The following is a 25,574-nucleotide window of genomic DNA, read 5'->3' as shown; positions in this document are numbered from 1 at the left end:
CTCTTTTGTAAATGAAAGGAATTAAGATCAGATTTGTTAATGAGCATGCTCTGAAAAAAAATCTTCTCATCTAAAGAAAAGGTAAAAATGGAGCAAGTAGAAGTTCATGCACACTCGGTACTTTGACCCTCTACGTAAATGTTCTCTTAGGAGACTTTAGTAGACTTTCAGACTGTTTGTACACTCATTCCTCTCTTTTCTAACACGTAAAGTGGAGCACAGCATGTACGATACATTAGTCAAATTGAGATTATTCATATTTTTTTTATATTTATTTAGTGATTCCTTATAAATCTAGTTGCCCAAGACCTCACTGGGCATTGGCTGGATTCCTTGTCACAGGAGAAAAACTGACTCAAAACTTTTTTTTTACACTGGAATACATTTTCCTCATCTGGCATTGCTCTAAATTTTGTTATTTAAAATGTGTGTGCTGCTTTTCAGTTTGAAACATCTGGTTTTCGGGGGCTATATATGTGTGGAACATCCATATACTGAACATCCTACTATTTCCATTGGCATCGTCCCAGGGTTACACTATGACTATCCTTGCTACTGAGAAATGCTGCAGCCACACTAAAAGAGTGTTCAGAGAAAAACACGAAAGCGGACCAAACAAACTGTAAACAAGAGCTCTCTCGACTCGATAATTTCAGAGTATGAGTTTCTGTATGAGTGCCTGTTAACGTCATCCATTTACTTTATCGTTATGTGAGCAAAGTTTGAGTATGATATTTTCCCCAGAGCACAGGTGTATCACGTCTCCTGAGCTACACCTACTGAAACACAAGATGACCCGACATGCGTTTCTCACTCTGGTTAATGCAGACAGTATCTATTAAGTAAAACAGAACAAAACTTTTCGGCAGTTTGATGGTTTCTGAAGAGGTTTGAAGGCTGATTTTGAATTGGTGGGACACTTAAACTTATTTGTATCGGACCTTTCATTAAGGTCAGTGCAATTAAAAGTGCCCAGTGATGAGCTGAGATTTTTTCAATCACTGAGCAAACAGTTTTTGTGTGTGATTGAAACAAATTAAGACGGAAATCAGATGCTTGTTTACAATTCCATCTGTTTCATGATATTTTTCTTCATGTCTGAGAATGTAAGTTCACTATGTACCCTCTTCTAAGTCTGTTTTTGTTCTCTAAAAACTCCTGAGGGAAATACTTTCCATTCAGCTAATACATGCTCCACGATGTTCAGCAGCTATCTCTAACTGCTTTTTGCTGAACAGGTAGTGTACGCTGTTTTTTTCCTCGAATAGTTTTGATCTGTTGATTGGACAAAACAAGACTAAATTGTTGCTTTATTTACTATTGTCTTTCACTTGTTCTGTTTTCCTTCCCTTATGGAGGTTTGCGTGTGTCACAACACAACTGGAGTTCAATTGAAATCATTTCACTTATGTCACAATAAACCACCCAACTCAACCACTGTACAGTGTGTGTGACTAGAAGCAATGTGTTCAGCCCTAAAGTCTCGCAGGAATCATTGAGACAGTCACAGCTAATATTGAATGGGCTTTATTTGTGTCAATACTAATCCACTGGCGCAAAAACTGGCCTGGAAAACACAAGGAGCTGTTGTTGTTGTTGTTGTAGGATTTGTGTCGATTCACAACACATGACCAACACACATTAGTGCCAGATGTGAGTCAATAACATCTGGTAGTGACACCAGCGAGGAGTATGGGTGTGATGCTGATCATCCAAGACCAACGCACAGCCTGCGGGGTGAGTTGAGCATTTCTCATTCATCTTGTGGTTCTTCCTTTCTATCTCTCTACCTCTGTCGCTCTCCCTCTGTGTTTTATGCACATTCGAACATGAACACACATCAGCACACAGTCCACAGCAGTGCGGGCACGATGACGGGATGATATGACAGCACAGTGTTGACTCTCAGCTTGTTCTCTGCACGGCTATAACCACATCATCAAGCGATGGAGTGACTCATGAAGCCACGATCAAAGTCTCTCTCCCTGGGATACAATCTCCACCTTGTTTGTGCACACACACATACACACACACACACACACACACTCATATATTCAACTGCTCTGTCACTTATTCCACACAGAAGTAGGTTATGTGCCCATACACTTTCTCCTTTAAAGACAAGTCAAGTTGTAAGGGAGTGTGTAGGAAGTGCTGAGGTGTCCCAATGACAAGCGTGTGCGTCATCAGATTATAATCATTTCATTCATTTTCATCTGGTGGCTGTGTTAGAGCTGTTATCACCTCATTATATATTTATGTGACTGCTTTGAAACTAATTAGAGTTTTACGAGAGTCATTTTTGGTCTGCAATTTTAACAAATTGTCCCTCCCTGCTGCTTTTGATCCTGCAACATCCTGCACTGCTTGGGATCTCCAAAATACCACCGCAGGGATTTAGTGTCAGTTTGCTGTGTGTTTAGAAATGTTATGTTATTTTATTTCAGTCTGTTTTGGTTTATCCACAAAAGTCCCACAGAATGAGACTGCAAAATTGTTCATTTGACGGCCCACCAGGAAGCTTAATGAGCAATACCTCACACTGTAGCACATTGATTAAAAAACATGCAGATTGGGGTATTCAAATACAGTAAGAGTCTGCTGAGGAGGCAACAAATAAAATTAAGCTCTCTAAACATCTGTTTAAAGAAGAGTCAAGCTGACCACTGAGTGATTGTAGACACAGATCAATAATCTGTACCACCAAACGAGCTCTGTTAAATGCTTGAGTAAAAAAAATCTGAAATGTCTTATTATGATTTGACGCTGAAGGAAGAGAGCAAGTGAAAAGAGTAGAAGGAAGCTGCAGACGTTTTGTTTTCTATTAAGCCACGAGCTAATAAATGTCTCATGTTTTGTAATGTCCACAATTCCTCAGCCCCCCATGTTGTTATTTAGCACCTCTTGCTAAAGCAGTCTGCATCAGTCAAGCAACAGGCAATAACATACAGGCAGCTTTCCCTCTCTGAGCCATGCACCTTAATATCTCTCTGCATCCTTTCTGCAAACTGAGTTTCAGTTTAGCACCTTGAGCAATTCAAAAACTTGGATTGTTCTAAATGAAAGCTCTGAGGTCATAAAGCCTAGCGGGGAAGTGTCATTTGAGCGTACTAAAGTTTCCTAGTGTTTGTCTGAATGAAAGCTCTCCGTGAAAGCTCTCCACCTGCCCTCACTGAATCACCCATATTGCTAGGTTTATTTTCCATTCACATGTTTTCCGAGCAAACCGGTTTTTGTAAAGGTGGTTTGAATTGTTTATCTGCTGCCCGAGACCTTTAATAATGTCTCATCCAACTACACCTTCATTACAGCTCACCATGGAGCTTAAAGAGACATTTCAGATTTATAAATGAAACATTTTGATTTAACAGATGTGGGGTTTGAAAAGCAAAAGACTGCAAACAGACAGTTTAACATGTGTACATCCAAATTATATTATATTAGTTCATCTTATGTTGTCTTCTTTTTTCCTGCTTTCCATTCCTGCCACAGTAATGCAGCCGGACCCTATTTGAGCTACACAAATCCAACCCAGTGTTGGTGTGTGTAAATTCAGGCATGCATTTCTACACATGTTCATGTTTGAGGTTATCTCAGAAAAACAAAATGCAGCAGAATAAAAATTCACCCTAGACACAGGGGTGCATTAATGAGAGAAACGGGAGCGGTGAGATTGTTGTCTATGGAGGATAAGATCATTTAATTGAATTGACAAATATAGAAGTAAGCAAAAGTGGACAGCCCTAGTGACGTAATACAAAGTGGAGAATTGCAATATTTGCACATCAGGTCAAGTCTCCATAAAATATTTTCCATTGCACTGATAACAAAAAGCATTATAAACCTATAAAAGCACCTATAAAAGCATTATTACCAGAAAACAACAAGTGAGGTAATTTGTTGACAGACTCAAAGCTCCAGAACATTTGGTCACGATGTGCAAATTACTGTAAACTTGTGCATGGGATTAACAGGAGACCAGACAGACTGAGAGACAGGGACGTATACTGTACAACCACACAAAACACTCAGATACCTGTTTGGCCTTCAGACCATGTAGTCCCATAGGAACTCATAGTTCTGTATCTAGAATTCTTAAAATCTTGAATCTATGGTCACTGTGATATTAAAGGAAAGCTGTTGCGTCGGGTTAAGTTCAATCAGTCCAGGTACATTTAAAACTTTACATGTTTGACTGTGAATGTATTTGCATTCATCGGCATTTAGCCCTTCCTCCTGTGAGTTTGAATACCAATAAGTCGGTACGCAGATTTAATAGACGGGCCTAGTTTTTTGTACAAGCTTTTTTTCTTCAACCATTTTTCTCGGCAAGAAAGCAAATAACTGTAAAACCTTTCCTTTCAGTATGCATATTCTGCCCAAAGAAAGGCCCCATGTTTTTTAACTGCTTAATTTAGCCTAAACACCACAAATCCCCAGACATAAATACTGAGAACACGACCTGCTTGTCCTTCATGGGAGCTTCAGCTCTAACATGAAGATCAATTTGAGCAGCATGGGTCAAATAATCATTTACACTTTTAGCGCCTGTGTAAATTCAGCCCGAGAGGAGCAAACAGTACAGAAGACCCTCGTCACCATGGAGATCTCTTTCTCATGGTATCCCCTTTTGCTCTCTTGTTTAAATAAATCAAATGGTCAAATTGGCAGCAAAATGTCCCCATGCCAAATGGCCGTGGCTGTTAGCTCTGACACAGATTGAAAAAAACGGAGTCTCTACTTCTGAGAATCTAGCGCTGGACTGTCGATCGAAGCCAGACCAATCAGCGTTTGCCCGAGGCTCATCTGACGTGTGTCTGTGGCCACCTGCTCTAAACATGATCATTGTTTTCACTGTTGTGGGGGGCAAATACTTTATTTGAACTAATGCACATATGTTAGAGAAATGTTTTTAATAGTAGAGTCTCCAGCTGTTTTCAGAGGACAGAATATTTCTGATATTAAGGCAAGGCAGAAGACAAAAAGCTAAATGTGGGCTAGATTGACTAAGGCTAGAGCTTCAATCAAAGCGCCATGTGAGATTTTCAAGAAATAGATCATCAATTTGGTTTCGAGTGATACGAGAATATCAATATCAACCTCTGTATTTGAGGAAATATGTTGATTTGCTTTCTTGAATGTCTGTCTATTTGATAAGAGCAAGCAGACAGTTAGCTCAGCCTGGCCCTGTCCAATTTTTGTTGTTGTAATATCCATCAACAAGACTCCAGGAAGTTACTGCTTCTGGCCAAGAAATAGTTGAGCCCTGTTGAACCTCAAAATGTCATTTTTATAGACATTTTCACAGATCATAAAAACACAATATAACTTAGTAATTATTAAAGGTGATTTGTTAACAGATAAACTGAAACAATGAACTGAGGGTAATTCATTAGAGTGAGTATAACAGAGCCATAAAGAAAGACTGAGGGAGGTGAAATATGACAATATAACATATGATGCAGAAATAGAAAGAGACTGAAGTGAAACAAACGTTTGAGCCTGCAGCGTTTGTTGATTATTTCTATTTCTATGAACAAACAGAATCGAGACGACAGCGAGAGTGACTCCAGAAAGCAATAAGCAAGCTCACAATATGTTTTAATTGTCAAATCAGGTGTGTGTTCTTAGAGTCATTCGCTTCACACATTATGAAATGTTTAGGAAAAATGACTCACCAGCTGCCCCACATCGTGTACCATGGACAATAAAGTTTGCCTTCCAGCTGATATCATGAACATTTCTGGTAAGAAACAGAGAGCTTTATGTGGAGCAGTGTGTCTCTGGGCATGAGGGGCTATTCCTGATCCAAGGTGTCAGAATACACACTAGTCACTCAGCGCACACAGGCCGGGATGTGCATGTGTTGGCACTAATCTGTGTTTTTATCTGCAGGTGTGCATGAACTATAAGTGTGCATGGGGATAAGAGTTTACTGGTTAAAGGCCATCTCTATTTTTGTGTTCATGGACTGGATGTGTGTATTTGTAGCTGTTGGTAGAAAGATTTCAGAGAGCCTTAGATAAACATGAACATAGCGACAAGCCCCTCTGACAGCGGTCCTCTCAGGTCCTCTCTGTTCGAGGTACAGTAGAGGGGCTTTCTGTATGTGTGTGTGTGTGTGACATTCAATCCCATAAATCCTCTGACGCACTAAGCAAGAGCTGCCTTTGTAATGCCTCACACATACAGCAGCCCCTGATCCTGACCAGGCAAAACTTATTTGCTCTATTCTGCTTCATCAGTTAGAAGAAAAACCTCTAAAACTGATTATCACTTTTTTTTGCGATGCAATTTTATTGTTTCGGTTCTCTTTCACAACTCTCATAATGTTTTACATTTTTCACTACAGAAAGCCCGCACACACGGTCTCAGTTTGCAACAAGCTGGTGAAGACAGTGAAGCATTTAGCAGCCAAAGAGCCAGATATTTCCATCAGGAGCTGGTGAAGACCAGAAACAGAGCTCAAAGACAGTGAACATTTGACATGCATCACGTGACCAGAGACACAACTGAATGCTAGTGCTGCTCTCTAACTGTTGGATGTGTTAATAGGAAACTGTTGTGTTTTTGTGTGACCTCAAAGTGGCCTAAAAGGTATAATGCAGATTTGAATGTGCAGAGGAAGTGAGGAGTCACAACTCGAGATTAAACTTCTATCATTCCTCCACTATGACTCTGACAGCTTCTCCAGTTTTCTTTTGTTACCAAACATGTACTTTTTGTTTGTTTTTGTTTTGTTCCGTTTGTCTCTGTCTCTTGTCCCCAATGTAAAGCGTCTTTTTGTACTTACTTACTTAGTGCTATAAAAGTTTGAATTATTAATATTATTATTATCATGCAATCCAGAAATTCAGCAACTGATGCAGCACATTCACAAAAAGTGATGATCAGATCAACCCAAAAGGAAGAAACAAAGTGTAGCTTCACAAGCACAGCAACAAACCCCAACAATAGCCATTCTATTTTAAATGCCTGTAAAAGGTATTATCATGTTCCCGTTGATAGTTACCAACACAGCTGCCGTTATTTACCGGCTTGTGAAGTGGCCGAGTCGAAGGGTAAGGCCACTATTTTTAAACGGCCAGTACAACCAAATCTCTGCTTACAAAATAGTTAGAAAGTTGACCTGCATGACACCTGAAGTGGTTTGAAAACACCATAATGCAAACCCATAAAGCCCAGATTAAGCTAAAATATCAAACATCATCCCCAGTGATTTAGAGATAATGAAAAAACTTTGAAAAACTTTTTCAAATAAAAAATGAAGCAAAACAGGAAACTATAACTTTATTTTCCCATTAAATATTCTGTAGTACTATGTTGTGTCTATCTATTATTGATATGTTGGACATTGCAGGTCTCACTTACTATACTCAAATATTGTGAAGTGCCTCCAACCGGCCTGTGTGTCTTTCTCGTGTAACGTGGCCGTGACAGCCTTCCTGGCAATTTCTCAGCTCCCTCCTGATTACAGTTTGTTCACCACACCTGTCCAGCTGCCTTCAATCAACTTCTCAACAGCACACAATCTCTACTCTGGTTCTCCTTCCATTGATCATCAGATCATTGATGTAACCACAGTGGTAGTTTGTTGGTCTTGGCGGCTCTGTGTTGTGTAATCTTATTTATTTCTTTTTTGATTGACCTCACGCGGGCCGGACTGGGACTGCAAATCAGGCCAGCCTCCACTTCGAAAAACACAGTCGGGCCAGCCCGCACGTAGATTTTCGGGACGCGTTTGTACTAGGCATTATGGTACGAGTGTGTAAGAACTGACTTCAAAATAAGAGGACACTTACGGTGAAGAACATTTCAAAATAAAAGCTCTTTGAAAAGAAATGATCCTAGTTATAAATTAATTCCACTTGTTGATGTTTAATTACAAAATAAAAGCCCTTCAAAATCCCCTTCATGCACTGACATCAAATCAATTTGAGGCAATTTACGTCTGAAGGGGATTTTGAAGGGCTTTTATTTTGTAATTAAACATCAACAAGTGGAATTATTATTTTTTTTTTTGTAATTAAACATCAGCATGCCTTGATTGTCTCTAGGTGACATATTGGAGTAGTCTACTATCACTATGAAGTGGAATTAGTTCATAACAAGAGTCATTTCCTTTCAAATCTAAAATTAGACGTAAATTGCCTCAAATTGATTTGTAGTCAGCTTATGAAGGGGATTTTGAAGGGCTTTTATTTTGTAATTAAACATCAACATGCCTTGATTGTCTCTGGATGACATCTTGAGGTAGTCTACTATTAACATGAAGTGGAATTAGTGGAATTTCCTTTCAAATACCTTTTATTTTGAAATTGCTCTCACCAGAAGTGTCCTCTTATTTTGAAGTCAGTTTTTACACACTCGTACCGTAATGCCTACAAACGCGTCCCGAAAATCTCGGTGCGGGCAGTCCCGACTGTGTTTTTCGAAGTGGAGGCTGGCCTGACTGCAGTAGAAAATACGTGTTGTCGATACTGTTCCGTCTGTGAGTGAAGCAGGAGAGAGCAGGGGGAGGAGCCGCTGAAACTGAAAACGGCTCCACTGCGCCACTAGCGGCCAAAGAAATATTACAGCGGTAGTTTCCAGCACTACCATAGAGAATGAATGGAGGCTCCGTTTAGGGCGGCGGAGCCTGTATGGGAGAGATTTAAACCTGTGTGCAGCAGTGATTAGACCCTATTGCAAAATAAACTGCAGTTAACGCACGATCAAATAATTAACGAGGTTAAAGGATTGCTGCGCGCATTTATATATATATATATAAACACAATATATATATATATATATATATATATAAAAACACAATATATATATATATATATATATATATATATATATATATATAAACACAAAATATATATTCAAAAAATATACTATTTTTCTTGTCAACTCGGGGGTCATTAGGCTCGTTCGTTAGAGCTGCGCCTCGCCTGGAATCCAGACGAGAGCAGCGGCCGCAGCAGGAGGCGTTGACAAAAAACTGCAATCAAGTCGGACAGTTGTCAGCTGTCAGCTGTGTATATGCAGGAAGTCACAGAAAAAAGTACTTCCTGTTAGTTCCGAACTTTAGTTTACTTGTAGTTTACAGATCACGTTTGGATTTATTATATGTGTTTATAAATATATATTTATGTAAAAATGAGTGCGTAGCTGCATCCTTTGGTCTTTTGATGTCTGCCTGTGAAATACATTACTAGTAGTTTTGATGTGTGTTGTATAAATACGATTTTGTATTACCAACCACACAATACATGTTTTTAGATCAAACATGAGACTAATAGTCAACAATCCAGCGTTAAGTATTCCAACTACACATAAAATACGAATTTTCTACAACACGTGGTGTTTGCTGTCAGATCTAAGAGCCAATCAGCTCTCTGATGTGGCGAGAGCCAGGCGTTTCCCATCATGCACTGGGCCAAGCAGTCGGGGGAGAGCCACTGCAGCGCCTGCCTCGGTCGGCTTAGTCTCGTGAGAGTATCGTTGACCACGTGTGCCTGACGTCAGAGCAAGTCGGGAGCAAGTCGGACACAAATCTAACCGGCATGCATTGCGCGCCGATCGCCGCCGATCGATTCTGCGCAGAACTGGCTCATCTCGAACGAGCCTATTGCAGGTCTGACTTCACTGATGATCGTATTCAGTGTGTGTGTGTAGCAGGAAGCTACACACGATTACACAATTCAAAGCATATATCACAAATGAGCAGCTACACTAGTAGCTACAAACAAATTAAGCATCCACAAATCTCAGTGTACGGTATTTATATTAATGACAATTCCCTTTTCATGTTAGTAAAAAAGCTGGAGGAGAGGTTCTCCAGAGGCATGAGAATTTCTCAGCAGCCTTATAGAGAAGTTGTACAACGACCCTTACATTTTCCTTTTTTTCAAGGATTATTTATTTTAATGGACCTAAGCAGAGCCGTACATGCCCTGTTTTCCAGACATGCCTTCTTGGATAAATGGACAGTAGTGCTTGACAGAGCAAGAGGCATCATGTATTCACACGGCTTCGGCACGGCATTGTATTTAAAACATATTGTTATTTTACTTACGTTATACGTTAAATCAAGCAGTTAGTAGCAGCAGCAGCTCTTTCTTGTAACATTCATGAAGATGTCTATCTGCTGCTTGTCTATTCATCTTAACCCAAAGGACTTCAAAACCCACTGCTATCAAGATGTTTACTCAAAACTGTGTGTGTGTGTGTGTGTGTGTGTGTGTGTGTGTGTGTGTGTGTGTGTGTGTGTGTGTGTGTGTGTGTAACAGTTTTACATATATATGAGACTTGTGTCTAATGATGTAGGATATCATGAAGAAGGTTAATAGTAATCATCCATCAGAGCTGAATCTGTGTCAGGAAGTGCGTCAGCGGAGCACATTAGAGAAGAGGAAAAACTGAAGAGTGCAGCAGTAACCTTACTTTACAATGAATCACTGATTTGGGCAAGTTATTTTAAATTACCCTAAATTTCCTCCTGGAGAGTTAAACACTGACACTGCAGTCCTGTTTTCCTGCATCAGAGCCCCAAAGGGAAAACGTATCAAGCTCCTAACTGGTCACATGTGAGAAGAGATGAAGTCGTGAACAGCAGCATTGTCTGTTTGCGTTACCGTCAGTGTTGAAATGCTGCACCTCTACTGAGAGGGAACATCTCTGACCATTTATACAGTTATCACTGATAGAATACAACAAAGCAGACCTTTTTACCTGGACCTGGACACAAACAGTTTGAGTCCCTTCCCTCTGGCAGGAGGCTGAGGTCCATCAGGACCAAGACCTCACGCCACACTAACAGTTTTTTCCCGTCGGCAGTCGGGCTCATCAACAGAGCCCGGGTCCCCCACTGACTCTGTCACCCCAGGACTATTTTTCTTTCTTTTCTTTCTTCTTACCGGTCACTCCCCTGCACACTTCATATTTAAACACTCATGTCACTTAACATACACTTACATTAACATTATCTGTTTGTCGGAGCACTTTATCTTATACTTAATTTACTACCCATTGCACTGTTGTTGTCGTTGATTGTTGTTTGTCTCGTCTAACGTCTCATGTCTAATGTATGCACCTTCCGCCTCGTTTGTGTAAACATTCCTGGCAAATAAACGGTTTCTGATTCTGATTACAGGGACATGTTTTATCACATGAACTTCCAAATGAGAAACATTACATGTTTTGAACTCATGGATGATGTTACTGACTGTTGATTAACAGAAAAGCTGCTAAAACAACACAAAGTGTTTGTCTACTATTCTTGTCAGCACCCTAAGTACATTTATTCAAGTATTATACTTGAGTACACTTTTGAGGTTTTATTTCCATCCTGTTCTACGTCTTCTCCACTTAATTTGTTTGACAGCCGTACTAATCAGATAAATATTTTAGAATATTTTAGTTTCTCCACAAAAATTCACACAAAAGCACCGCTTTAAATATTCTGTTTAACGAAGATGGATTCATAAGTTTCTTGGAACAAACTCATGCATCATGAAAAAGCATAAACACAACTAATCAACTAAAGACATGCAACTAACAACGATTAGTCGACTAATTAACAAAAAGAGGGCAGCCCTAAAATTTAGCAAAAGACACTTATACTAAATAAGATTTCACTTTGAATGGGGTAGTTTTAGATTGTGGTACTGGTTCTTCTACTTCGTAAATGATCTGAGTAGTTCATGTGTTGTACGCTGCTACCCTCTAGTGATCAAAAGGAGGAACATCAAGAAACATTCTGTAAAAGTTGATGAATGCTGCTTCTGTTTTCTGTTTCCTATTTATTTTTGTGCTCTGCACTTGATCATTATGTACATCTTGTAACGGTAAACAGACCTGAAAAGGAACACATGAACATCATTTTTACACAGTTTAGTAATACTTGAACAGCAGACAGGCAAACACATAACGTACAGTAGTCTGTTTACAAATCGGATCACTTCCATACGTACCACAACTTCAACCCACACACATCCATTGACTACAATATAGAGGTTAGCTTTTTAACATAGCCGTAAGATTGCAGATAGAGAATTCAGTCAGTGAGGGAGTTTATGAGGGTTATTTCACATGTAGGTCCTCCATGTAAATAGAGCACAGGAGTGAATACTACACTCGTCCTGTGTCTGGTAAGTCACCAAAGAAAGCAATAGCTTCTGGATCAAAGTTCAGCCTTTTCTGACCCATAGTTTTTTTTCGGGGACCCATTTCAGTCAAGACGCTCCGTCCAGTTGAAGAAACAGCACTTTAAAGCAGCCATACTCAGTATACAGTCAAAACCCTTAACAAAGCTATTGTGAATCCTGGGTAATAATGAAGTCAAAGAAAGGGAAGAAAAACATTATGAGGGTTGACAATCTAGAACTCCAAAAACAGAGAGAAAGAGAGAGCATGAAATAAAGGATAAATAATAGTTCATGAATATGTGAAGGCAAATATTCTGCTCAATTGTGTGTGTGAAAATTGACTGTAAACATATTTTGATAACAGATGTCAAACAACAAAATAAAGATTCTCTTCAGGCTTTACAGTAGAGCTCTGCCAGTATTGCAAAGCTGGATGTGTTAGGATCATTGGAGTTCTGTAAGCCTCAAACCACTCAAATACATTGAGAATTGCTGCAGTTTCTGCTTTCCAATAGGTAATTACATAAATTCTGTTTTTGCATATGTTTGTCATTGGCCGTGGGCTTTATCCCAGGACTGTAAAATACTTTTTACACAAGGAGACATATTCAGGAGTCAATTTCCACCAAACAGAGGAACAATCCAACATCAGAATATTTGTGAAATGATATGGAGAGAATTCCAATCGGTTCCAGATTCAAACTATTAGAAACCTGCAACATGTCAAGCCGTGTGTGTTGTACCTTAATGTTGATATAAGATGCATTACAGTATTACTCATCCAGACAAAAAGCTGCATGATAATGATCAGTTATCAATAAAAGTGTCAGTGCGGTTAAGGAAGTGTCTCACAAACATAAACAAATTACATAATGTAATTTACAAAAATCAATGTACAATCACTGCAAATCAGTGTTTTGATAAAAGTGTTGAAATGATAGCAGGTATATATTTAGGATCTGAGTGAAATTAGTCATCTGAGAAGTGATGATGTGAGGTATACTAAACCACATTAATTCTCTCACTAACAGTTTACATTATCATCTTACAGTACCAAGATATTTTCCATCCCTGCATAATCCCCATAAATCTGTGTTTGAACTGTCGGAAGAAGAAACATCAGATGACCAGCACTGCAGTGTTTGAGCACACAGGCGCCACTTATGTGGTTATGGACTATAAAAGGATATGCACAACAAAAATAGCTCATAGTCTTACAAGCTAGTCCCATGTTTCGCTCGCTTGTCAGTCAGTTGATGAGTTCAATATAATGGCCCTAAAATCTCAAACATGTCTTTTACAGACATTAGCTGATGACCTTCTGTTCTTTTAAAAACGCAGCAAGTCTGATACACAAAACAAGCAAATTAAAACAAGCAATAAGTGAACAAATAAATAAATAATAGTTTACCTTCAAAGCTGCACCGAGTGAAGTTTGTGCTTTCACAGAGCTCCCTTGCAAAAATACATGTTAATTTATGAATGAGTAGGCATGAGGCCCCGAGGTGCTCCATGTATGGTATTATACATGTGCTGACCCTAAAATACAGTATACAATCCTCAGTTCCCTCAAACATGGAAACACACAAGGCTTGATTACATCAGACACACCAATAGGAGAATGATTCCTTAATCATTCTCCTACTATACAGTATTTCTCCTCAAGCACCGTTTTGTTAATCTGACATCTGAATATTAATTCGGCAACTGAAACCGTAGCAGCCCTCTGATCAGTGTTTTTATTGTAGAGCCCCATCATTTTAAATTACCCTCAGCAGACTAAGTAAATAAATAAGGCTCATGGAGATTTAAGCTGTCAGTTACTGTCAAAAGTGCTAATAGCAGTTTGGTTTGAATCTCTTTGCCCTTTCATTATATCTTTCTAAATAAAAGAGATTGTTAATTCACACTAAAACCACCTGTTTTGCATGAAAAGCAGGTTTGTCAGTGAAACACCTATTGTAACTTGACTTTTCCATCCGTCTAAGAGCATTCAATTGCATGAACAATTGTGAATTTGATATGACAGAAATTTTCACACAAAGTACAACAGAATGTGTTGTGGGTAAAATGCTTGATTGCCGCCTGTGAAAGGCTTGTTCGATTTTCTCCCTGATGTGTTTATCTCTTATCGTGTGTGTCCATCGTCTCTGTCTCCCCTCAATCAAGCCTTTCTTTTGTTTTTCTAGCCGTACCGGTGACTCTGCTTTGATTGGCGGGTGTGTTTCAGGGCTAAGGACACTCAAACAGAGAAAGGGCCGTGTTGCACCGCATACATACAGTGAGTAGTACGTTTGAGCTGCAGGGAGTCGTTGGTTCAGTCACACTGTTCGTCTGGAGTCTTTTGCCGTCTTTGCAGATCAACTGGTTGTTCTGTGTTTGTGTGTGCTGAGAAGAGAAGTGCGGGTCAAAGCAAAGGTATAAAGGCAGAAGTTGTAGGGTGCGGCTGTAGTATGTTAACCAGAAATGGAGACACATTTTTAGGATTGGATGACAGAACCAGGAGGGACAGCCTCTCCTCTCCTCGCTCGCTTCCTCTGTGTATTCAGTAGAGGGGTTTTTGTCCTTGGCTTTCAAATTCTGACCAGGCATCATTTAGTTCCATGAAAATCATCTTGGCATATTGTTCATAGGGCTGTCCTGTCGCCTGTGAGGGAAGACCAAAAAATATAGATAAACCCAAAGAAAAATCACCTGAAAACATTCTCCACTTCTGGCCATATCCAAATGATTGATGCAAATGAGGGACGTTTTGCCTTTGGCAAAGACATGATTATAAAACTAAATGCTTTGAGGCAAGAGGTTGAGCTGTGGCCAGACATTTTAATGCTGATATATGCTCTTAAAATAATGAGCTTCAATATCAAGACATATGTGACTCCGTGGCTGCAGTGAAAAAAAAGGAAACTGACATAATATCAATGCTTTCACACTGGTGATGAACCTTTGGGAGAAAAAATAACGTGACCAAAAAACAACAAACAGGTATAAAACACAGAATCTAACGCAGACAATATTAAAGAAAAAAAAAAGTACTACAAATCGAAAAAAAAAATCAGCATAGCAATTAATATACTCCGTTGAATTCAATTAAACTTTAAAACTTTGCACAATAACAAAGGTATTCATTCAACAATGTTCTTGACAAATTTTATTTTGTTTACTTCAGATAAATTATCTATTTTTATTTGTTTGATCTATTGCTTTTACATCTTATATCTTGCTTTTGTTGCTTTTATATAAAGCTACTGGTAACTTATGTAAGTTCATTGCATGAACACGTTTGTTTGTCAACATTTGTGCGTGTGTGTGTGTGTGTTTATGCATGTTCTGTGCAGTATGTGTGTACACTCTGTTTTTATATTTTCTGGCATGCATTTACTTTGTGTCATACTAAATCAATATGCTCTTGATTTTGTGGGCTTCTGCAGTTGAACCATATCTGACATAAAGCATTCTCTAAGTCTGCCCTGTTTTGTAACTGTAGCCTAAAGTCAGTCAGCAAGACCACCGTATATATACTCTTGCATGCCTAAGCCGTAGTTTATTTCTCATACATATGCCATTCACTTCTCATGCATGCTCACTAATAATTTCATTGTGCAGGGCTGTCAATTGATCAAATTGAGATTTCGATTAAAATCTCCCTCTAGAGTCCAAGCGCCAAAGACTCTTTCAAGACTCATCATTGCATATCATCTGTTAATAATAAACAATTTTCTTTCTTCACCGGACTTCTCTCTCCTGATTGAAATGCTGCCGTCTTGTAGTGATTAATGAGTGGGTATTGACTTTGTGATTCACTCACTTGGCCCCTGTGATTGAGTACATTTTGGGTTGCACCTACTTGTTCTGATAAAAGAGAGAATGATTAGAAGTACTTTTTCCTTGCATGCATGCTGGTGATTTCTGCCTCACAGCAGATCACAGAGACATAACCTTAATCCACTGAGTATTCCTGACAGTAAAAAGAAAAAGACTGAGACCACAGGTAAGCTCATTTTAACAGCTGCTGTTCTGATTGCCTTTCCCTTGTCTTGACCTTATTAAAGACCCTAAGGAGCCTAGGTTTGTTGTGCTGTGCTGCTGTGAGCCATTCTATTTATATTTATTCACAGGTACAAACTACTTTCTTGACTGTGAAGATCTGGAGCCAGATTTTGTGGATTCATTGCAACAATGCCGTTGATCGTACACCTCCTAACCCTGATCTTGGTGGAGTCCACCATGGGAGCCCCAAATGTCATGAAGGCACGAGATGATATCAATATTTTTCTGACTATGGCATGGCAAGTAGCCAAACACATAGGCCCAAATTCCAACTGTTATGTCTGTGGCCTAATGCCGTACACAGCTGGAGAAGGCTTACCTCTGATGGCTGTACCTGCCTCTGACTGTGACACCTGCCACCTGATGCATATTCCGTTATCTCAGTCCTATTCTCATCCTGATTGTTCCAAGCTCTCCAAAATGAGACCACTTAAGTGTTCGAGAGGACATGGGAACTGCTACAGATGCCTCAAAACTCCCAAACCTGTTCCCATACAGCTCATCCCGCATAAATTCCCTTGGTGTCTCCAGAATGACGGCGAGGTGCCTGTGGGACATTCGGACTGTTTTCGTACATTCAAATGGGACCCAAGAAGGACCAATATTGAATTTAAATCTCTGGATTCTGCACCTCAGCACTGTTTGGCAGAAGCAGGCGAGGGGCACTTCAGTGCTCTAGCTCACCGCACTGCCAGCTGCTCCGTCTCCTCTCCTGTAGGAATGTACTGGGTATGTGGAAACCTTGCATACCCGCATCTCCCCGTGGATTATAATGGCCGCTGTGGATTGGCGTACGTTATCCCGGCTATGAGAGTGGCTCACTCCCTGCCCCAGAAAGCTCACAAACGGATGCAACGTGGACTTTCAGATGTCTTTGGGACTCACCATCAATCAAATTTCAAGAACATACTCGGCCCCCTTCTTCCTTTTTATGGAGTTATGTCTGCGTTGGATCAAATCGCTGATCTGTCTCATGCAATGGAGGTTATAGCTAATGAAACCGGTAAGGCTCTCATGCTCCTGTCGAGTGAACTCGCCTCTGTCAGACTTTTAGCTTTACAAAACAGAGCAGCTTTGGATTTTCTTTTAGCAGCCCAAGGAGGAACGTGTGCCGTCATTGGTTCTGAATGTTGTACCTTTGTGCCTGACTATAATGCTACAATAGGTGATATAATCAACCACCTTCATGACACTGCTAAATCTGTTCACCAGGATAGTAGTTCTATGTTTGATTGGTTGAAAACTGCTTTTGGTTCAATGGGTCATCGTGCTGTTGAAGTGCTAATCATGTTAGTTGTTTTCATTGTTTTATTCTCTCTCTTTATATCATGTGTGAAAAAGTTTATCTTTAATATAAGTTAAGTACAAATAACTCACAATTATATGGCACAAGCTTTTTCCTTTTAACTTTGCCAACTTGACTAAATAGTATATGCCCTTTTAGATTACAGTAAAACTGTAACAATGTGGTTCAAAACACTTTGTCAATAATATCGATTATCATCTTGATAACTCCTAATTTCAGGAGAATTGCTCATAAAGAAGATAACAGATTGTGTGTTTTAGAACTTTTAACTTCTTTTAGTGGTTTCAGGAGCACAGATCTAAAACACAAATAGAATAAATGAATAAATACAATGTGGTTTTATTTGCTGTATATCTGTGGATATACCTATTTCTGTATTTTGTGTAATAACCCTGTTTGTAATAATCCAGTTTGTTCCAACAATATATTCTATATATGGTGTTTTAATAATAAAATAATAATATAATTATTATTAGTATTATCATCATCATCATCATTATATATATATATATATATATATATATATATATATATATATATATATATATATATAAGATGGGAGGAAATCTAATTTAAACTGCAATTATTCTTAAATTGAGGAAAAGGACACAGAGTCTTGTTTCCTCTCCCTGCAGTCACACAAGTATAGATCCTCGGCTAATTATTATTAAGTCCACCAGTCATCGTGTGTCTCACCTTATCTGGATGGACGACCAGGACGGCTTTGCGGTAGACCTTTTTGACCTGTTCCGGAGTAACCAGGTCAGCCATGCCCACAGACTTCCAGCGCGTCTCGCCCTCCCACAGCACCGTGTGCATGGTGGACAGCAGAGCACGGATGTTACGCTCCTTCCCCTCAATCCAGTCCAGAATCTAGGTCACAAACAGGAGAGGGAAAGAGAGGGAGCCATTAGCTAGTGATGACCAGATTTGGAACAATAATTAGCAGAAAGGCTTTGATTTCTGGCTCTGGTAAAATGTTTTTAAAGTAGTAATTAGAGGAACCAAAGTTTGGTCATGGGAGACCTACGTTAGTTGCATCATTAACTCTGGAATACACAGAAAAGCTTTGTTAGGCAAAAGTTTTTGAGAACACTATCCTACTTTTGGGAACCACTAAATTGCTTGTAGTGTGCTACGCTGGAAAAACAGCTGACAAAACCCAAGTGAACTGAACTGCAATTCTACTCCGATGTAGTGACGCAAAAGTCATGGGAATTTATGGTGTTTCTCAAAGAAACGTCGACAGCAAATAAGAGCAACAAACAACTCCTTAAATTATGAATACAAAGATGTTGCTCAACATCACATCAGAAAAAAGCCCCTGCCTTTATTTTCTCAGGATCCATCTCTTTGGCCATCTCCTCCTTCCTCATCTCTGCTATAGTCCTGGGCCCTTTCCTTTCTTTGGTGCCTGCAAAGCCCTGACCAGACAGCAGGTCATCAAAGTTGGCATGCGAGGCTTTGGGCTTAGAACCTGGGAGAGAGGAATGACAGACAGAAAACATACTTTTTGAAAGCCATTTTAAGCCACTTTCTGTCCTGTACTATATGCTGCAATGCTCTGTGAACTACTGATTGAGTGAGAGATTAACTCCCACAAAAGAATGAATGTGTTTAGTACTTGATGTCACAACAACAACAAATAAACATGTAGAGAGGAGTAATGCAACATATATAATCTATACAGGGCATCTAGCTTCAAAGAATTATGGCAATTTATGGAAAAGATTGCACGTCTACAAGAATTTAACACAGCCACAACCTGACCACATTGTATTCATCATAAGAGACCACATCTCATCCACATCTCGTTCTCACCCGTGCTAGCCTGTGGTTTGGCCCCAGCGCTGGGTGAGCCTCCCCCCATTGCAGAGAAGCTGACATTGTAGTTGGGTCGGTTCTGGGGCGAAGTGTGAGGCAAGGGGGTGTGACTGGGGCTGGGCTTTGGCTGCAGGGCCGGGCCCTGTCCTGGGTTCTGCCATCCTGCACCGCCTCCAGCACCAGCACCTGGCTGCCACGAGGAGAAGCCGGCTCCTGTGTTGGCCTGCCACCCTTCTGCATGCTGAGGAGACGGAGGAGGTCGCGATGGGGAGCCCATGGGAGGGAGGGAAGGCGCGGTCCCAGTAGGAGTGGTGGGTTTGCTGGAGAAGCCAGGACCTGCAAATGCAAAATAAAGAGATTATGATATATAGTAAGGTTGAAATAACAACAGCTAATGTGCTGCAGAATATTTCCAGTGACTGACCTCCAAGGCTTCCCCCGAGGTTTCCTATGTCAGCGAACGGGTCAAGGGTGTTTGGCTTGGTTTGGTGGGTGGGGGTGCTGTTCACCGAGCCTGTGGGGCTAGTAGTGGCTGACAGACTGCCCATACCAAAGCCTGCTCCTGGATCGATGAATAAACATATATTTGTAAACATTTTACACTACTTGAGTACTTTTGGTCTTCAGCATTTAGTTCCACCGTATAATGGTTTCTACCTGTGCTTGTTGTGGCAGGTCTGTTCCAGTCCCATCCTCCCTTTGCATTTTGCTGCTGAATATTGACGCTTGGGTTGGTGGGCGGGACAGGGGAACTTCGGCCTATTCAAGCACATAAAGATTTGTCACACACTGAGCTGAGAAAATAATAACATTGCTGGGTCTCATGAGAGGCGTTAATGGTTGTAGTTGTTAGTTCTTGAAACTTAATTTACTGTTGATATCTCCTCGGTCAAAAGGCACAAATAAATCTCCTACACAATTTATCAGGCCCATCCGGACCAATTTTCTAAACATTACTGCGCGCCTATGTTGGGTTCAGGTCAGCAATATTGTACTGTCAATTGTAAATGTGGTACACTGCTTAATAGGCACACTGATACAGTAATGTTATTATTGTCTTGCTTCATCACGCACACACTGCTGTGTAAAGTTGTGAAGTTTAAAAAAATGTCTTCAGGCTGAAAATGTTGCTGATGGAGAATTATTTGTACTGGGGGGGAAATATCAAGCCCGTGCAATATATACATATGTATATATACATGCATACTAATCATACAGGCTGCAAATCCTCAGCAGACATCATGCAAGCCCATTCATTTCAACACAGTAGCAATAGAGAAAAGACAAACTCTTGCAAAACCAGTGTGTGTGTGTGTGTGTGTGTGTGTGTGTGTGTGAGCAAAAATAGAGTATAAGTAATAGTAAAAATATGCAAAAGAAACAAGTTATTTACAAACACAAGGCAGTCGAATGAATTTGGTGGAAAAAATTAAGTTTTAGGCAGAGATGATGCTCCGAGACAGTGACGATGCATGTTAATGTCTTAAGGTGTGGCAGCACACTTGCAGATATTGAATGACGTGCCTTACCCTGATATGGACTCTATTATTTCATCCACAATGCTGTGAGTGTGCAGCAGCATGCCTTACCCAAGCTTGCAGACTGCAGGGTGGGTGATGGAGAGCGAGCAGCATGCAGAAAGGGGTCTGGCACATTACCTGGTCCAAGGAATGAACCCATCATGTCCTGAGGCTTGGGCATGGGACCCGCCCCAAAGGGATCAAATGCTGAGGGACACAAACATACCCACCGTTATCATTGTCGTACTGTAGAAAATTGTATAGCCAAAATGTTAAACTTTTATAAAAGTTGTTTCATTTAATTTGATTAAAAAAGTTAATCAAATTAAATGAAACAACTTTTGAATTACAGAATGTGTTGTGACACTGTCTTTTTATAATATATTTTCAAATAATCATAACTGGTTTGTTGTGCCAAAATGAAAACTACTTTACCTACAGGTGTGTTTGTTATTGTTATTCATTACGATTGTTTGCATTACACAAGCAATCTAAACGTACTTTCAGTAATATCACACTTGAATATTTGTTTTAGGGTTGTGTTTCAAATCAAATGTACTTTCCAAATTGTGATCTCACCTGTTGGTGCAGGAGAGGGACATGGCGAGGCCGTGTTCGGGACTACTTTATGCGGTGTGGACTGGGCAGATGACGCTCCACTAGTTGGCTGGGCTGGGCCCCCGAACAAGTCCCCGAGGAGGTCAGTGGTTGCGGCCGCAGCAGACGGGGGATGAGATGAAGGCCGGTTGATCCCGTCCCCATCGAGGCCAAGAAGATCCACTTCTGCGGGTGCAGGGCCAGCGGGCATCGAAGCAGGGGGTTCGGGTCTCTGGGGGGCCGTGCTGGCGTTGCTTCGCTGGCTGGAGAGAGAGAGCATCTCATCATCCGAGGGCTCACTCTCCTCGCCGTGGCCCCGGCTGTCTGCACCTCCATGAGGCCGACTTGGCTCTGCAGGTGTATGAGAATGAGGAAAGAGGTCGAGAAGAAAGAGACAGAGGAGAGGTGTAATGAATTACCAAATGAGACGGGGGCAAACAAAGTGGAGAAGGTAGAGAGAAATTACAACACAGACAAAGGACATTAATTGGGACTAAACAGACAGAAATACAGAGTAGGTTAAGAGGGAAAAGTTGGGCATAATGGGCAACTGTGTAGGTCATTTCTGTGACAAGCAGCAGCTTTTCTCCTGATGCTGTGTGCTATAATACACCAAGCCACATACTTTGCAGTTTGCCAATGGTAGCAGCTCTACAACATTTCTATAACAACACACTAAATCTTAATTTATGGGTCCAATCAATAAAATATACAGTATGCTTTTAAAGAAAGGATGGGATGTACGTGACTATAAACCCCAGCTACCATTAATCTAGAGCAATATTTCACTTTGGTAGAACATGTTTAATCTGTAACATGTATAGCTGCTCAGTTTTCCCCTTTGCTTTCTTTAGCTATCATCACTAGGATTATGTCCTTTTTTTTATCCAGTTCACCATATTTCTCTGGGTACAGGGAAAATTGGTCCACTGTTGTAGGCCATCAGGGGAATTATATACAAGACAGATGTTTAGTATTTATTCAGGAGACAGATTAAAATCATCTACCAAAAGGATATATGCAAGGATGGGGTTCATTTCAATTCAATCAATAAATATTGTGATTTCCCAATAACAGAAGATATATTGGTCTATGCATTCAATGCTCTCTCTACATTTTGCGGAGAGTATGATTGAATTGAACAAATCCCCGATTAACTTCTCTAACAAGTCTGTGGTCTCCTCTATTGTCTTACCCTCCAGATCCAATCCCTCCATTTCATCTTGTCGGGACAAAAATTAGAGTTAGTTCATTAGTGTTCTTGTCTGCATGTACATGCCTGTGGATGTGGGTTTCGCATATCCTGCATACTCCTACTTCAAGTTATCTATTGCAGTTGTGCACCATCTTAAGCCTTTGAGCATATACATTTGGTTCGAACTGTATTGTGAATTTGTAGATGTGTATTAGTCTCTTGTTTCTATCCTTGTTGACACAAGTCTGAGTTTTAGACTTTTAACATTTGACTAGTATCAGACTTGTTTTTTCAGGCTGGGAAGCTCTACAGAGCATCTCACATCAAGAGGCATTTATGAATCAAGCCAAGCTTTTCAGAAAGGCTGGCTAAAGACAAAAAGCTAATGGATCATACATTATAAAATAGGTTCCCATCTAAAGTGTGATGTACATTAGGCCTATGTTATTGATTTAACATATACGTGCAGTCCACATTATTGTTTGTGTGTCGCGTTTGTCCCCAGTGTAGCTGCCCCCACTCTACCCGCAATAGCCAGTGCGTCCTGGTGCTCCTGATGGCAGGAGAAGAGCACGCTGGGGTTGAGATCTTTACAGGGGAACTGCTCCCACGGTGGCGTCAGGTCCTTTTGCTTATCCACCCCCTCCACTTCCACGTCCAATATCGCATGGAAAAGCTGGGGATACTTCTCAGGAGAGTCACATGCATCCAGCTCTGGTCTGTGTGATATGGTGAGAAGCACAGAGAGGGAAAACAGACAAAATCATGATTTCAATCCTCTCTGTCAAACAATAACGTGCGCTCATTGTATTTTCAGGTTGTTGTTGACAGTATTAAGATCGATTTAATATAAGGGGATCAGCAAAGTGATCACTCACAGTGATTAAAGAGAAGAAATGCACTCACTTGTTAAACTTTAACGTAGTGGTACCAGGAGCAATGAAGCCAGTGTGGAACTGGATCTGGAAGATCTGGGTGTTGGACACCTAACGACAGGAGAACAAATGTAAGTGTGGGTCATGGGATATTTTAGTGTATTATACCTAATTGCATCAAAAGTCAAATGTACTGTAGTCTCTCACTGTACAACTAGCCTAACTGGAAGCAGAACTTTCTGTTGGACTATGTCATGTTCAGTCACTGTGTAATCGCTGATGCTTTGTTTTGAATTTTACAAGCCTGTTTTCATAGTTTTCGACTGAATTCCTATGAACTGCATTTTATATATCAGCTGATTTCTAGAAAATAGATTTTGCGCAACAGAGTATGTGGTGTCTAAGGGGGATCAAAAGTCCAGCTGTCAACAGACTGGTTGTAAACTTGTCTACTTCAACCTGAATGGATTTATCCAGTAACTGAAAAAGGGGGCGAACTGCTAAATTATTACCTAAAATTTCAGTTAGATTTTAGTGGCTTATTCCTTTGATTAATGTAAAAACTGTAGTCGCATGCACACACACACACACCTTTAAATTTAATTAAAACGTACGAAGCTGGGCATATCATTTTTAAACCAATATCAGCAAATATACTGTTCGACGTAACAATTATATGATAACTAGAAGAAACAATGGCTAAAAAGAGAGTTTTTACTTTAGTGTTAATAAAAAGTATCATTCTCCCAGAGCTGCTGTGAAAACCGCATTTTTCCATAAACAGAAAATGAAAAAAACGATCTCTGACGTGTCGCTTCTTGCACCTACTTTCCTCCTGACTATGTGTCAGTTTGTGTTCAGACTCATAACAAAATATGCACAAATATGTACAAATATTCAAATAAGTAGCAGCAACACCTGACTCTGACTCATGGCTGATAGTTCAATATGATCTTGTGCAAACAAGACTTTTCCAATATTGTGGAAAATGTGTTTTTTAGTCAAGTTTTATTGAGAAGTCGACTTTTTCAGTAGACAGATGTGGTTTGTAGTTTACGTAGTCCCTCTTTCAGTAAAAAATACATTGTAGCATACAGCATAGAGCAAATGGAGTTTACCTTGGCCTGCAGTCGTCCCCCGATGGTGGACCTCATGTGGTAGACTGAAACAATGACGTCTCCTTGCACACTCACACCCAGAGGGAAAACTACCTTACCCTCTTGGACCCTGTGCTCTCTGGAAATGCAGCGTGTGTGGGAGGGAGAAACAAAAACAAAATGAGGGTAGAGGAGGAAAGAATAAATGGGGCAGCAATTGGGAGAAAAATGCAGAAGTGGAGAATGAGGAGAGAAAAAGCATGATACGTTTCAGACTCTTTGCTCATACTTACATATACATCATACACTGCATGAATTCTTGATTTTTTTTAGAGGCTTACACACTTCAAATAAGATGCCCCTACCTCATCCTCTCATACTCCTGTGCAGTGGAGAAGATCTTTGTCTCCCCGATGAGGACGTCGCAGAAGGGCCGACAGCCACTGCGCTGCTTGTTGAAACAGGGGACCGGAGTCACGGTGAGACCCTTGATCATCAAGGGCTTGGAGTGTGGGAGACTGGGCTTCTCTGATACCATGCTACACACATAGCCTATGTACCTGTACGAAGAGAAGGAACGATAATCACTTACTGTATATGATAAGGGGGATGTTAATGGTGCCATTTCGATAAACTCTCAGTAAACGTGCACTTAAACTCATAAAGGATGTTGTTAGATGCTCTAACACAGACTGATAAATAATACAGCTACTGGCTGGTGAGGTAATAAAAGGTAAAACCCAACAGGGTCTGTCAGCCCTGCAGCCTCAGATTCATGTTGAGGACTGCTGGCTGCACTAATCAAGTTTGATCAGCCAATTGTCTGAATCTATAAAAAAATGATTTGTCTCTGAAGGGGCAGATATGAGAATAAGCATTCTGAAACCCGCTTATCATGTGAATGTGTTCTGACAGCTTTATTAAATGGCAAACAATTGGATTCAGTGGTAGAGAAAACACCGGAAAGAAGAAATTG

At 40.3% G+C, this 25,574-nt stretch overlaps 1 protein-coding gene across 1 annotated transcript in view; it reads right to left on the bottom strand.

Moving 5' to 3' along the window:
- Positions 1 to 14,679: 14,679 nt before the first annotated feature.
- Positions 14,680 to 25,574, bottom strand: part of dnajc6 (DnaJ (Hsp40) homolog, subfamily C, member 6) — a gene marked incomplete at both ends in the record, with an annotated part of 30,094 nt that continues 19,199 nt past the window's right edge. The window contains 13 exons of the mRNA XM_079221345.1: positions 14,680 to 14,781; positions 18,187 to 18,363; positions 18,819 to 18,967; positions 19,312 to 19,650; positions 19,739 to 19,876; positions 19,972 to 20,073; positions 20,904 to 21,041; positions 21,414 to 21,782; positions 22,627 to 22,653; positions 23,152 to 23,345; positions 23,533 to 23,612; positions 24,620 to 24,737; positions 24,964 to 25,158. Of these exons, the coding sequence (XP_079077471.1) occupies positions 14,680 to 14,781; positions 18,187 to 18,363; positions 18,819 to 18,967; positions 19,312 to 19,650; positions 19,739 to 19,876; positions 19,972 to 20,073; positions 20,904 to 21,041; positions 21,414 to 21,782; positions 22,627 to 22,653; positions 23,152 to 23,345; positions 23,533 to 23,612; positions 24,620 to 24,737; positions 24,964 to 25,158 (2,128 nt within the window). The remainder of the gene's footprint in view (positions 14,782 to 18,186; positions 18,364 to 18,818; positions 18,968 to 19,311; positions 19,651 to 19,738; positions 19,877 to 19,971; positions 20,074 to 20,903; positions 21,042 to 21,413; positions 21,783 to 22,626; positions 22,654 to 23,151; positions 23,346 to 23,532; positions 23,613 to 24,619; positions 24,738 to 24,963; positions 25,159 to 25,574) is intronic.

This window comes from Taurulus bubalis (genome assembly GCF_910589615.1).
Source record: "Taurulus bubalis genome assembly, chromosome: 7".
NCBI classification, from domain to species: Eukaryota; Metazoa; Chordata; class Actinopteri; order Perciformes; family Cottidae; genus Taurulus; species Taurulus bubalis.
The sequence above is the reverse complement of the archived record's forward strand: the minus strand, read 5'-3'. Positions and strand labels throughout refer to the sequence as shown.